Below are 14375 nucleotides of genomic sequence, written 5' to 3'. Positions count from 1 at the left end.
CCTTCCAGTTTATCTAATGTGTTGTATTATGATATTACATCACAGGAGGTTGATGGAACCTTAATTGGTGAGGGTGGGCTTGTGGTAAAGGGTGGAGTGGAGTGGAGTGGAGTGGAGTTCCAGACATTATTATGTTCCAGACATTATTATGAGCAGCTTTATCAGCCTCATCAGCAGTCTACATTTTGTAGTTGAAAACTTGGCTGAGAAACAAAACTCTTGTGAAAAATTGTAAAAGATGTTCCGGAACAATGTGTGGATGAAAGAGCAAAGGACGGAGAATGGCAACAGAAGGCAGCTCGATACTGAGAGATGAAATTCATCATGTCGGAGGACAGGTTGAGGAAGAGGGAGGATGGCGAGACGAAGCAAGGTGCAAACCCGAACCGACTGCGTTATTCAAGCCGTAATGCATGTTACGCACCTGAAGGCAGGTAGTGAACTTGAAATTGATCCTGGCAAAAGTGAGGAGAAAGAAGCTGTGTCATCAGGTGAGGTGAAAGCTTCCGAGCACCACCCCAATGGTCAGGAATATGCCCGAGATGATTCTGACCCAGTGGGAGTATGATTCCTGGAGAAAGATCCATGCCTTTTGGCCAATCCATTTGTAGTATTAGGCTGGGTAAAAGAATAGGGTTCTTTCAATTCATTTAGCGTATCCAGAGGTGGAGTGCCCTCTCCCTGGTCAGAGGGAGAGAGCGCTGCGCGTTTTCGAGTCTCTGGACAAAAGTGGTCTCCTGCTTTGCTCTCTGGGGCAGAGAGCCGCTGGAAGGAGTGGTAACTGGGGTCAGGTTAAGGTGGATCAACTGAAGTTGTGGATCCCGGGTGTCTGTGATACACGCCGATTGGTGCAACGCAGACCCAGTGGCGGGTGTGAGTCTGAGGAGACCGTGTCTGTCCTTCTGAGTTTTGATGTAGAGTGTTTGTGGGATATGCTAGGGTATATAAGTTATCCCGTGAGAGCTTTTGTTTCCGAACCCACTATGGTGTTTCAAGTGCCAAGTTTATTTGTCATGTTGCAGCAGTATATAGGAGGGAGATTCCTCGGTGTGAGAAGTGTGCAGGAGGGCATGGGACAAAATATTGTGTAGTTTCAGGGGAAAAAGTGGAGTGTTTCAATTGTGGTGGTGGCCATGTTGGATCAAAACTGTCCTGTGCGAGTAAGACAGGTTGACGTTTCCATGGTGAGAGCAGTGCAGGAAGTGTCATGCTGAGACAGTGAGACAGGTGGAAGTTTCCATGGTGAGAGCAGTCCAGGAAGTGTCATGCTGAGACAGTGAGACAGGTGGAAGTTTCCATGGTGAGAGCAGTGCAGGAAGTGTCATGCTGAGACAGTGAGACAGGTGGAAGTTTCCATGGTGAGAGCAGTCCAGGAAGTGTCATGCTGAGTGTGGAAAGTAGAGGATGGTGGACTAAGGGTGAAGGAGCCTGAGAGGATCCCTGTGAGTAGTAGGTCAGTACAGAGTGACCTGAACAGTTTGTGCTTTAGTAAGGTTGGCTTCTAGGCGTTTGTACCGCACAGATCAAAAGGAAATCCCAGAAGATTGAATTAGTAGGAGGAGCCGCAGATACGTTTTTTGGGTATCAGAGATTTTAGTGCAGAAGAACTACAGGGGGTTTTGAGAGAAGGGGTTCCAGCCTCCCAGCCCAATGGCCTGGTGTAGGATCTGTTGGAGCCAAAGTAGTGGGATGGGGATAGTAGGGGAGGAGGCTCATTTGAATATTATACTGTATATACTGTAGGGTTAGATGCCTTTTCCTTTTTGGGAAGGGGTGATGAGGTGTGTTAGGAATAGTGCTATAGTTTATTAGGTACACCCATATTTTGCCTCCAGAACAGCCTGAATTCTTCGGGGCGTGGATTCTACAGTTGTCAGAAAAGTTTGCAGCTCAGTTGGTATCAAGGGACCTAATGTGTGCCAGGAAAACATTCGCCCCACATTTAGACCACTGCCACCAGCCTGTACCATTGACACCAGGCAGCATGACGCAACAGGAGCCGGGATTCGCCAGACCAGGCAATGTTTTTCCTCTCCTCAATTGTCCAGTGTTGGTGATCTTGTGCCCACTGGAGCAGCTTCTTCTTGTTTTTAGCTGATAGGAGTAGAACATGGTGTGGTCATCTGCTGCAGTAGCCAATCCGTGACAAGGATCGACGAGTTATGCATTCCGAGATGCCGTTCTGCACACCACTGTTGTACTGTGCCGTTATTTGTCTGTTTGTGGCCCACCTTTTAGCTTGCACGAATCTTGTCATCTCCTTCGACCTCTCTCCTCAACAAGCTTTTTTAACCCACATGACTGCTGCTGATTGGATGTTTTTTGTTTGTCCCACCATTCTCGGTAAACCATGGACACTGTCGTGCGTGAAAAAACCCAGGAGGGTGACCGTTTCTGAGATACTGGATATGGCGAGCCTGGCACCGACGATCATACCACGCTCAAAGTCGCTTAGGTCTCTTGTTTTGACCATTCTAACGTCCATCGAACAGTAACTGAATGCCTCGATGCCTGTCTGCCTGCCTGCCTGCCTGCCTGCCTGCCTGCTTATATAACAAGCCACAACCACATTACTCTCTGTCTGTAGGAACAAACTATTTTCATGAACGTTTACCTACAGTAGATGGTGGTGCAATTTTTCTTATCCTTTTAACAAATCTAGTGCACTTTCCAAACTGGGAAAGGCAGCAATGCGCAACAATGCATCTAGTCTGCAGGAACACCACATGAAGAAGAGGAAGGTGACATGTTATATACAGTATGACTATGGCCAGTGACTGTGTCTTGTGAAAGACTCACATAGGCCTTCTGTCAATTTATGAACATTTGACTAAATCAGTCAGTGGTTCTCATTGTCCATAAAGGTTCCTAAAGAACCATAAAAAAGTGTTGTAGCCATAGCTGAACCGCTTTTTGGTGCTATATAGAACCTTTTATTAATGATTCTTTATAGAACCTTAGGAACGGGTTCAACCATACAGGTTCAATCAACTTTGTAAGCATGGTACTTTATAGAACCTTAAAAAAAGGGTTCTATATAGCACCAAAAAGGTTTCCGCTATGGTTACAAGCCAAAGAACCCCTATCTTGTACGATTTAGATTTTTTTTTGTTGTTGTGTGTTTAACCAGATAAATGTGACCGACCAGCTCAAATAGGTCTTATGTAGCTAAATGTTCAATTGCATTTTTACATTGGATAAAAGTAGAGACTCAGAGCTACAAAATGGTATATCATACACTACAGTTGAGGAACAATTGGAAAGTAATTTTGCTTTGAAAGTTGATAAACTTGTAAACTCACTTTTGAGAAAATGGCCTTTAAATGTTTTGGTCCTACTATTGGAGAGCCCTTTGTCTACACCCATTCAGCATTGTTCACATCCTCTTAAGCCTTAGCCCCACCCGTCTCTTTATGGGTTGATCCGTACGTTCTGTACTAACTTGCCAGCTACTTCCAGACATCTAAGAGAGAGAGAGAGAGAGAACAGCTCACTGAACATTACTCGCCCTAGCAGAGCTGGTTAGCCTGTTATGTTATCCAGAGCTTTAGTGACTGCAACTGGGCTGTCAGATTGTCCGTTAGAAAATTCAGAGCATTTCACCTTCAGAGCGCACACCGGACACTCTGGCCGATTAGTAGAGTTGAACATAGCCACAACAATTGTAATTCGTAACATATCATACGAAATGGATGATGGACAATCCACAAATTAATACATACCATACTAAACAAAACATATTGTATTATGTTACATCTACCCCTGAGTCCTGGTTGGATCTCAAATTTAGTAGACTACAATATCTCCCACAGGCTGTTCTTGACTGGATCAAAGTGAAGGAGGTGGAAAGAACCACATACAGTTGAAGTCGGAAGTTTACATACACTTAGGTTGGAGTCATTAAAACTCATTTTTTCAACCACTCCACAAATTTCTTGTTAAGAAACTATAGTTTTGGCAAGTCGTTTAGGACATCTACTTTGTGCATGACACAAGTAATTTTTCTAACAATTGTTTACAGACAGATTATTTCACTTATAATTCACTGTATCGCAATTCCAGTGGGTCAGAAGTTTACATACACTAAGTTGACTGTGCCTTTAAACAGCTTGGAAAATTCCAGAAAATGATGTCATGGCTTTAGAAGCTTCTGATAGGCTAATTGACATCATTTGAGTCAATTGGAGGTGTACCTGTGGATGTATTTCAAGGCCTACCTTCAAACGCAGTTCCTCTTTGCTTGACATCATGGAAAAATCAAAAGAAATCAGCCAAGACCTCCGAAAGAAATTGTAGACCTCCACAAGTCTGGTTCATCCTTGGGAGCAATTTCCAAATACCTGAAGGTACCACGTTCATCTGTACAAACAATAGTACGCAATTATAAACATCATGGGACCACGCAGCCGTCATACCGATCAGGAAGGAGACGCGTTCTGTCTTCTAGAGATGAACGTACTTTGGTGCGAAAAGTGCATATCAATCCCAGAACAACAGCAAAGGACCTTGTGAAGATGCTGGAGGAAACAGGTACAAAAGTATCTATATCCACAGTAAAACGAGTCCTATATCAATATAACCTGAAAGGCCTAAAAAAGCCAGACTACGGTTTGCAACTGCACATGTTGACAAAGATCGTACTTTCTGGAGAAATGTCCTCTGGTCTGATGAAACAAAAATATAACTGTTTGGCCGTAATGACCATCATTATGTTTGGAGGAAAAATGGGGATGCTTGCAAGCCAAAGAACACCATCCCAAACATGAAGCACGGGGGTGGCAGCATCATGTTGTGGGGGTTGCTTTGCTGCAGGAGGGACTGGTGCACTTCACAAAATATATGGCATCGTGAGGTAGGAAAATGAATGTGGATATATTGAAGCAACATCTCAAGACATCAGTCAGGAAGTTAACGGTTGGTCGCAAATGGGTCTTGCAAATGGACAATGACCCCAATGTTGTGGCAAAATGGCTTACAAACAACAAAGTCAAGGTATCGGAGTGGCCATCACAAAGCCCTGACCTCAATCCCATAGGACATTTGTGGGCAGAACTGAAAAAGCGTGTGCAAGCAAGGAGGCCTGAAAACCTGACTCAGTGACACCAGCTCTGTCAGGAGGAATGGGCCAAAATTCACCCAACTTATTGTGGGAAGCTTGTGGAAGGCTACCTGGAACGTTTGACCCAAGTTAAACAATTTAAAGGCAACGCTACCAAATACTAATTGAGTGTATGTAAACTTCTGACCCACTGGGAATGCGATGAAAGATATAAAAGCTGAAATAAATAATTCTCTCTACTATTATTCTGACATTTCACATTCTTAAAATAAAGTGGTGATCCTAACTGACCTAAGACAGGACATTTTTACTAGGATTAAATGTCAGGAATTGTGAAAAACTGAGTTTAAATGTATTTGGCTAAGGTGTATGTAACCTTCCGACTTCAACTGTATATAGAACCCATATATTGAACCATGGAATTAACAGTCACACTATTACATAGGCCTGACTCCCTGACATTATACAGCAATGGAACAGCTGGTACTGTAAGTTTATACAAGTGTCGTCTTATGTATTTAACCATTGTCTCAGCTATCCTGGAATTAAGCCTAAACTGTTAACCCATTGGAGGATGTGTGTAGAGCCAAAGCCCACTTCTCTGCATTTCCAGGTACCAGTTGCTTAGTAACCAACCCTTTTGATGTAAAAATTACAGTTCTGTTGTAATTCTGATAGTAAATACAGTTTCTTTACACTTTTCAGAACATTATCCACTGTAATTAAATTAATTTCCTTTTTATTGTCTGATTAAAGATGTAATGCCCTTAGGCCTGCACATAATATTAACTCATTTTCAACATAATTAAAAGATTGAAACATTACTTTCCTGTTCATTTTCTAATTAAAGGAGGCATGGACCTAGGTCTGCACATGAAATGTACTACTTTTCAACGTAATTGAAACTCTAAGGTCACAGAGACCTGCTATCAAAATAGAATGTAAACCCATATTTAACTTTGCTCATTGACGCACTTTACTCATGCTAATTTGTCTTAGCAGTTTTTGTATGATAGGCTATCTACTAACCAAACATATGGAAATATTTTAAGATAGTAATAACATAGACCATCAAGCTATTTGATTTTGTATTTAGGACCCCTGTAGGTATAAAAACAGGTTTTACAAATGATTTGATGAAACATTGAATTTGGCCTTAGAATATCTCACAAATACATGACAAAATTATATCGACAGGATGTATGGTTTGAAGTATCTGAAATGTATCTGAGAGATATACTGTACATCGTCACCAGGGACAATCACAATGCAATTATTGTGTATAATATTCTACTGTATGTAGAAGAAAAAAAACGTTCACCTGCATTCATTTTACTGCCCAGTTTTTTTTTGCATAGTTGGGACGTTGCCAACCTTACCTTCTAATGAGTCCTTCGAAGGCAAAACGACACGTCGACACGTGCCTGTTCGTGAGAGTTTTTCAAAATGGGGTCATAATAGTTTGAACTTTACAGATGTTTTAGTGAGAAAAACCACTCGGAAAATCCTCATCTCATAAACATCACTCTAGGGCAGCCCCGATCCACTCTAGGTTAGCCCCGATCTCCCACTCTAGGGCAGCCCCGATCCACCACTCTAGGGCAGCCTCCATCCACCACTCTAGGGCAGCCCCCATCCACCACTCAAGGGCAGCCCTCATCCACCACTCTAGGGCAGCCCCCATCCACCACTCTAGGGCAGCACCTATCTACCACTCTAGGGCAGCCCCCATCCACCACTCTAGGGCAGCCCCCATCCACCACTCTAGGGCAGCTCCTATCCACCACTATCCACCACTCTAGGGCAGCCCCCATCCACCACTCTAGGGCAGCCCCCATCCACCACTCTAGGGCCAACCTCATCCACCACTCTAGGGCAGCCCCATCCACTCTAGGGTATCCCCTATCCACCACTCTAGGGCAGCCCCCATCCACTCTAGGGCAGCCCCTATCCACCACTCTAGAGCAGCCCCTATCCACCACTCTAGGGCAGCCCCTATCCACCACTCTAGGGCAGCCCCCATCCACCACTCTAGGGCAGCCCCTATCTACCACTCTAGGGCAGCCCCTATCCACCAGTATAAGGCAGCCCCTATCTACCACATATGGCGGCTTTCAGCGGATTCAGTTGATTCAGTGGATTCAGTGGATTCAGGGGATTGAGAGGCGTCCAATGCAAGAACCCAGAAGTCTCTAGCTCAAACAAACGGCTCTAGGGGGATCACAACACTTCTAGAACACCTGAGATTGTTTAGATTGCAGTAGAGATTTGATTGAATCATTCTGTTGATGTTTTTTAATAGCACAATGACAGTTATAGAGATTGTAGTCGAGATTTGATTGAATGCTGTCTTGGTGTATCATTATTATAGCGTAATGAGACTGGGGGAGACTTCTCAGAATGACATTGGGACTGCTGTAGCTCCTAAGAGAAGAATACATTGACAGAGCTAACCTGGTTATACTGTATGTCTCTCCATTAATACCTGATCCCTGTTATCGGAATGATTTTCTTTCACAAGCTAGCAGAGGGAAATAGGGGCAGAACTCACCTTTTAATAAACCATTTGTGATTGTGTGATACATCAGATTTGAAGGGACAGACTCTCTCCTTGTAGTCTGTCTGTCAAATGTATCTCTTTCTCTCCCCTCTCTCTCTCTCTCTCTCTCTCTCTCTCTCTCTCTCTCTCCCTCTCTCTCTCCATGCATGTCATCTGAGCTGATGGTTTTGGCTCCGTTTCCCTCTCTGCTTAGTTCAGGCAGACAGCTCAGTGTGAGCCAAAGACACAAATGAAATGAAAGCTGTTATGTCTCAAAGGCTCTTGTGACACTAAAGGGTAATTGAGATAAATGGTGTATTGTGTATATGGATATTGGAGTTAAGTGAATCTGAGATTTTCTCTCTCTCTGTCAGGGTCTGTGTCAGTCGTGCTTCTCATCCTCTTTTCTTTCTTTCTCTCTCCTCTTGTTTTTGCTTCCTCCGGCAAGAGCGAAATGGGGATACATGAATTGAAAGAGTGAGGCAGAGTCTATTGGTGAAGTTAAACAGCTAGACATAATTGGATTTTCTCAATGTGTGCACCTGGTGTTTTTAACACATGGAGTTGATGAGAAAGCGGAAAAACAAACGTGGACATAGAGGTGAAGACCATGAACAGGGTGTCACCGTAAGAGTAAATAAAGACATGCATTTTTTGTTGTTGCTTTCTTGTCTTTGATTCTTCCTTTGGAAAACAGCAGGTTCTCACACTGAGTTAATCTGGCTCATATTCTTATCTCTGTCTAAGAAGTTGATACAGTAACAAAGGCAGTGTTATTTCTTGGTTGGGTTGGACAGAAACGGTCAACATATTCATCTTAACATGGATCTTAATATGGACAAGTGTTTGTTTCATGTAACCCTCTTGGTTCGATTTTTCTATTGTGTTATTGACTGTACGTTTGTATATCCCATGTGTAACTCTGTGTTGTTGTTTTTGTTGCACTGCTTTGCTTTATCTTGGCCAGGTCGCAGTTGTAAATGAGAACTTGTTCTCAACTGGCCTACCTGGTTAAATAAAGGTAAAAAAATTTAAATAAAAAATTTAATTGGGACCTGAAATCAAATCCAGGGTGGTGATATACAGTATGTGCCTTCGGAAAGTATTCGGACCCCTTGACTTTAAACACATTTTGTTTGGTTATCAGCCTTATTCAAAAATGCATTACAATTAGTTTTTTCCCTCATCAATCTATACACAATACCCCATAATGACAAAGCAAAAATGTGTCTTTAGAAATATCACATTTACATAAATAACATTTACATAAATCAGACCCTTTACTCAGTACTTTGTTGAAGCACCTTTGGCAGCGATTATTGCCTTGAGTCTTCTTGGGTATGGTATGACGCTACAAGCTTGTCAGGTTGGATTGGGAGTGTTGCTGCACAGCTATTTTCAGGTCTCTCCAGTGATGTTCGGGCTATTTTCAGGTCTCTTCAGAGATGTCCGGGCTCTGGCTGTGCCACTCAAGTACATTCAGAGACTTGTCCCGAAGCCACTCCTGCATTGTCTTGGCTGTGTGCTTAGGGTCATTGTCCTGTTGGAAGGTGAGCCTTCGCCCCAGTCTGAGTTCCTGAGCGCTCTGGAGCAGGTTTTCATCAAGGATCTCTCTGTACTTTGCTCCGTTCATCTTTGCCTCAATCTTGACTAGTTTCCCAGTCCCTGCCGTGGAAAAACATCCCCACAGCATAATGCTGCCACCACCAGTCTTCACTGTGGGATGGTACCAGATTTCCTCCAGATGTGACGCTTGGCATTCAGGCCAAGGAGTTCAATCTTGGTTTCATCAGAACAGAGAATCTTGTTTCTCATGGTCTGAGAGTCTTTAGGTGCCTTTTGCCAAACTCCAAGTGGGCTGTCATGTGCCTTTTCTTGAGTAATGGCTTCAGTCTGGCCACTCTACCATAAAGGCCTAATTGGTGGAGTGCTGCAGAGATGGTTGTCCTTCTGGAAGGTTCTACCATCTTCACAGAGGAACTCTGGAGCTCTGTCAGAGTGACCATCGGGTTCTTGGTCACCTCCCTGACCAAAGCCCTTCTCCCCCTATTGCTCAGTTTGGCCGGGCGGCCAGCTCTAGGAAGAGTCTTGGTGGTTCCAAACTTCTTCCATTTAAGATTGATGGAGGCCACTGTGTTCTGGGGACCTTCAATGCTGCAGAACGTTTTTGGTACCCTTCACCAGATCTGTGCCTCGACACAATCCTGTCTCGGAGCTTTATGGACAATTCCTTCGACCTCATGGCTTGGTTTCTGCTCTGACATGCACTGTTAACTGTGGGACCTTATATAGACAGGTGTGTGCTATTCCAAATCATGTCCAATCAATTTAATTGACCACAGGTGGACTCCAATCAAGTTGTAGAAACATCTCAAGGATGATCAATGGAGCAGGACGCACCTGAGCTCAATTTCAAGTCTCATAGCATACTTATGTAAATAAGGTATTTCTGTATTTTTTTTAAATATATATTTGCAGAATAAAAAACACGAGCTGGCGCACACCCAGAAAAATTATTTTGTGTGGAGGTGTTAACTAATGGCGAATAAACTATAAACCATAAAAATAAAGACAGTCACACACTCCATATATAAACTCCCAGTAATTTATTGGGTAAATCATCATAAGGGTTTATAAATATTTGCAAAAAATTTATAAAAACCTGTTTTTGCTTTGACATTATTGGGTATTGTGTGTGGATTGCTGAGGAAATTGTTTTATTTAATTCATTTTAGAATAAGGCTGTAGTGTAACAAAATGTGAAAGAAGTCGAGGTGGCTGAATACTTCCAAAGGCACTGTATTTCTGTCATTGTCCATGTATTTCTGACCACACAAGTTCAATTGGCTTTCATGTTCCTGTCTGGTTCCAGAGACAACATGGGAGAGACCTTGCAGGGTACCTGGGACACCCAACACCCCTCTGAAACACAAGAACTCACTACCTACAGGTACTAAAGCTGCCTCCTCTCTCTCTCTCTCTCTCTCTCTCTCTCTCTCTCTCTCTCCTCTCTCTCTCTCTCTCTCTCTCTCTCTCTCTCTCTCTCTCTGTGTGTCTCTCTGTGTCTCTCTCTCTCTGTCTCTCTCTCTCTCTCTGTCTCTCTCTCTCTCTGTGTGTGTCTCTCTCTCTCTTCTCTCTCTCTCTCTCTCTCTCTCTCTCTAGTTAGCCACGGTGTACTGTCGATTTAGTGCCAGATAGCACTGCATTTTGCTTTGTGCTTTTGCTTGTTTCCCAATAAGCAATGTAGTTTTGTTTTGATTGTGTTGTAATTTGTTTTATTCTGGTTGATTGGATGTTCTGGTCCTGAGGCTTCAGTGTGTTAATAGAACAGGTTTGTGAACTCAGCCCCAGGACCAACTGGATGAGGGTCCTGAGACTTCAGTGTGTTAATAGAACAGGTCTGTGAACTCAGCCCCAGGACCAGCTGGATGAGGGGACTCTTTTATTTGCTCAGCTCTTGGCATTGCAGGGCTTGATAATGATATGAGAGGGGGTCACTGCATTTTAGATGTTTCCAAACACTTAATTGCTCTTTTTTGAGTTTTTATTATTATATTGGCCTAATTCTGCCCTGCATGCATTGTTTGTAGTTTTCCTCTGGACATGTAGGAGAATCTTACAGAACTCTGCATGCAGGGTTTCAATGGTGTGTTTGTCCCATTTGGTGAAATCTTGTTTTGCAAGTGGACCCCACACCTCGCTGCCATAAAGTGCAATTGGTTCAATGACACATTCAATTAGTTTTAGCCAAATTTTAATAGGTATTTCAATTTGAATTTGTTTTTTAATGGTGTGGAATGCCCTGCGTGCTTTCTATCTCAGTTCATTCACTGCCTCATTAACTTCTATGGGCTAGGTGGGACGCTAGCATCCCACCTGCGGGACACAGCCAGTGAAATATCAGGGCGGCAAATTCAAAAACAACAAAATGTCATAATTCAACTTTCTCAAACATACAACTATTTTACACCATTTTAAAGATAAACTTCTCGTTAATCTAACCACATTGTCCGATTTCAAAAAGGCTTTACAGCGAAAGCAAAACATTAGATTATGTTAGGAGAGTACATAGACAAAAATAATCACACAGCCATTTTCCAAGCAAGGACATGTGTCAATAAAACCCAAAACACAGCTAAATGAAGCACTAACCTTTGACGATCTTCATCAGATGACACTCCTAGGACATTATGTTACACAATACATGTATGTCTTGTTCGATAAAGTTCATATTTATATCCAAAAACAGCATTTTACATTGGCGCGTGATGTTCAGAAAATGTATTCCCACCAAAACGGCCGGTGAATGTGCACATCAATTTACAAAAATACTCATCATAAACGTTGACAAAATATATAACAATTATTTTAAGATTTATAGATAGACTACCCCTGGATGCAACCGCTGTGTCAGATTTTAAAATAGCTTTACGGAGAAAGCACAATTTTCAATATTCTGAGTACATAGCTCAGCCATCACGATGAGCTATTCAGACACAAGCCAAGTTTGGGGCAACCTAAACTCAGAATTAGTATAAGAAATATTCTCTTACCTTAGCTGATCTTTGTCAGAATGCACTCCCAGGACTGCTACTTCCACAAGAAATGTTGTTTTTGTTCGAAATAATCCATATTTATGTACAAATACCTCCGTTTTGTTCATGCGTACAGATCACTTATCCAAAGGCATAACGCGCGAGCGCGGAACGAGAGACAAAAAGTCAAAATGTTCCATTACCGTACTTAGAAGCATGTCAAACGCTGTTTAAAATCAATCTTTATGGTATTTTTAACGTAAAATTGCGATAATATTCCAACCGGAAAAGAGCATATTCATTCAAGAAGAAAAAGAAGGAACGGCGTCCTCGTGTGACCGCGCATATCCAATCCCTTTGTTGCCAGGCAGACCACTCAGTAACTGAGCTCCTATTATCTGCCCAGTGACAGGAAAATGCTCAAACCACTTTCCGAAGGCTTTAGACAGCCAATGGAAGCCTTAGGAAGTGCAACGTCCCCCACAGACACTGTAGCTTCGATAGAGAATCAAAAGAAGAACTACAATTCTCAGACTTTCCACTTCCTGCTTGGAATTTTCTCAGGTTTTTGCCTGCCATGTGAGTTCTGTTATACTCACAGACACCATTCAAACAGTTTTAGAAACTTCAGCGTGTTTTCTATCCAATTCTACTAATAATATGCATATTCTAGTTTCTGGGCCAGAGTAGTAACCTGTTTAAATTGAGTACGTTTTTCATCCAGCCGTGAAAATACTGCCCCCTAGCCCAGACAGGTTAAGGTGTCCAGTTGAGCTTATTTTTAAACCTAAGTAATTGTAGTGTGTGCAGTACTCTATATATTTTATACCAATTGAGAACTTTGGTCTAATTCCCTGAGATCTGGATCTTCTTTGGAAAATAATTATTTTAGTATTTTTGGGGTTTACTGCCAGGGCCCAGGTCTGGCAGTACTGCCCTAGCAGGTCCAGGCTTTGCTGTAGGCCATGTGATGTGGGTGACAGCAGGCATAGGTCATCTGCGAAGAGTAGGCATTTAACCTCTGAATTGTGGAGACCAGGGGCTGAGGATTTTTCTAGAATAGTGGCCAATTCGTTGATGTAAATATTGAAGAGTGCATGGCTCAGATTGCTACCCTGGCGAAGGCCCTGCCCCTGGTTAAAGAATTCTGTTATTTTCTTGCCAATTTTAAAGCTGCAAGTATTTCCAGTATACATTGATTTAATTATGTCATATGTTTTACCCCCTACACCACTTTCAATAACTTTGTAGAACAGTCCTGTATGCCGAATAGAATCAAATGCTTTTTGGAATTCGATAAAGCAAGCGTGTATTCTGGTATTATTTTGGTGGTATTATTTTATTTCTCTCTCTCCATTTCTCTCTCTCTCTCCACTCTCTCTCTCTCCTCCCTCTCCTCTCTCCTCTTCCTCTCCACTTTTTTTCTTCTCTCTCTCTCTCCTCTCTCTCCCTCTCTGTCCCCCTCTTTCTCTAACTCTTTCTCCTTTTGCCAGTGTCCTGAGGGTTGTGTATAGGCCTACCGCTGTGTGGCAGCATGCATAGAATTCCACAGAGGCCTCTGACCACACACACTTCCTGTGGCTAATTTTATCTGCGATCTGGAGTCGTCTGGGTGTACAGTGCTCTGCTCTTAAAAATACAATAAAAACAACAACATAAGAGCAAGCTGACTGCTCGGACAGGTTTCTCTTGAAAAAGAGATTGATAATCTCTGGGGAACAACTTAGTGAATACTGATACAAGATAGAAAGAAAGAGAGTAATGGAATTCAATTGCGTTAACTGTTAACCTGTTCTGCTCTGTCAGGATAAGGTATATCTGTCAGTATGAGGTATACAGTATCTGACAGTATGAGGTATATCTGTCAGTATGAGGTATATCTGTCAGTATGAGATATATCTGTCAGTATAAGGTATGTCTGTCAGTATGAGGTATACAGTATCTGACAGTATGAGGTATATCTGTCAGTATGAGGTATATCTGACAGTATGAGGTATACAGTATCTGTCAGTATAAGGTATATCTGACAGTATGCGGTATACAGTATCTGACAGTATGAGGTATATCTGTCAGTATGAGGTATACAGTATCTGACAATATGAGGTATATCTGTCAGTATTAGGTATACAGTATCTGTCAGTATGAGGTATATCTGTCAATATAAGGTAAATCTGTCAGTATAAGGTATATCTGTCAGTGTAAGGTATATCTGTCAGTATGAGGTATATCTGTCAGTATGAGG

The 14375-nt window shown here is 42.4% G+C and overlaps 1 protein-coding gene across 1 annotated transcript in view; it reads left to right on the top strand.

The window, feature by feature from the left end:
• The window catches only part of LOC106578854 (growth arrest-specific protein 7), a 111807-nt gene that overhangs the window by 44732 nt on the left and 52700 nt on the right, over positions 1-14375 (top strand). Inside the window, exon 3 of the mRNA XM_014158079.3 lies at positions 10471-10548. Coding sequence (XP_014013554.1) covers positions 10471-10548 — 78 coding nt within the window. The remainder of the gene's footprint in view (positions 1-10470; positions 10549-14375) is intronic.

This window comes from Salmo salar, chromosome 19 (assembly GCF_965601325.2).
Source record: "Salmo salar chromosome 19, fSalSal1, whole genome shotgun sequence".
In the NCBI taxonomy this organism is placed as follows: Eukaryota; Metazoa; Chordata; class Actinopteri; order Salmoniformes; family Salmonidae; genus Salmo; species Salmo salar.
This window is presented reverse-complemented; position numbering and strand designations above follow the sequence as displayed.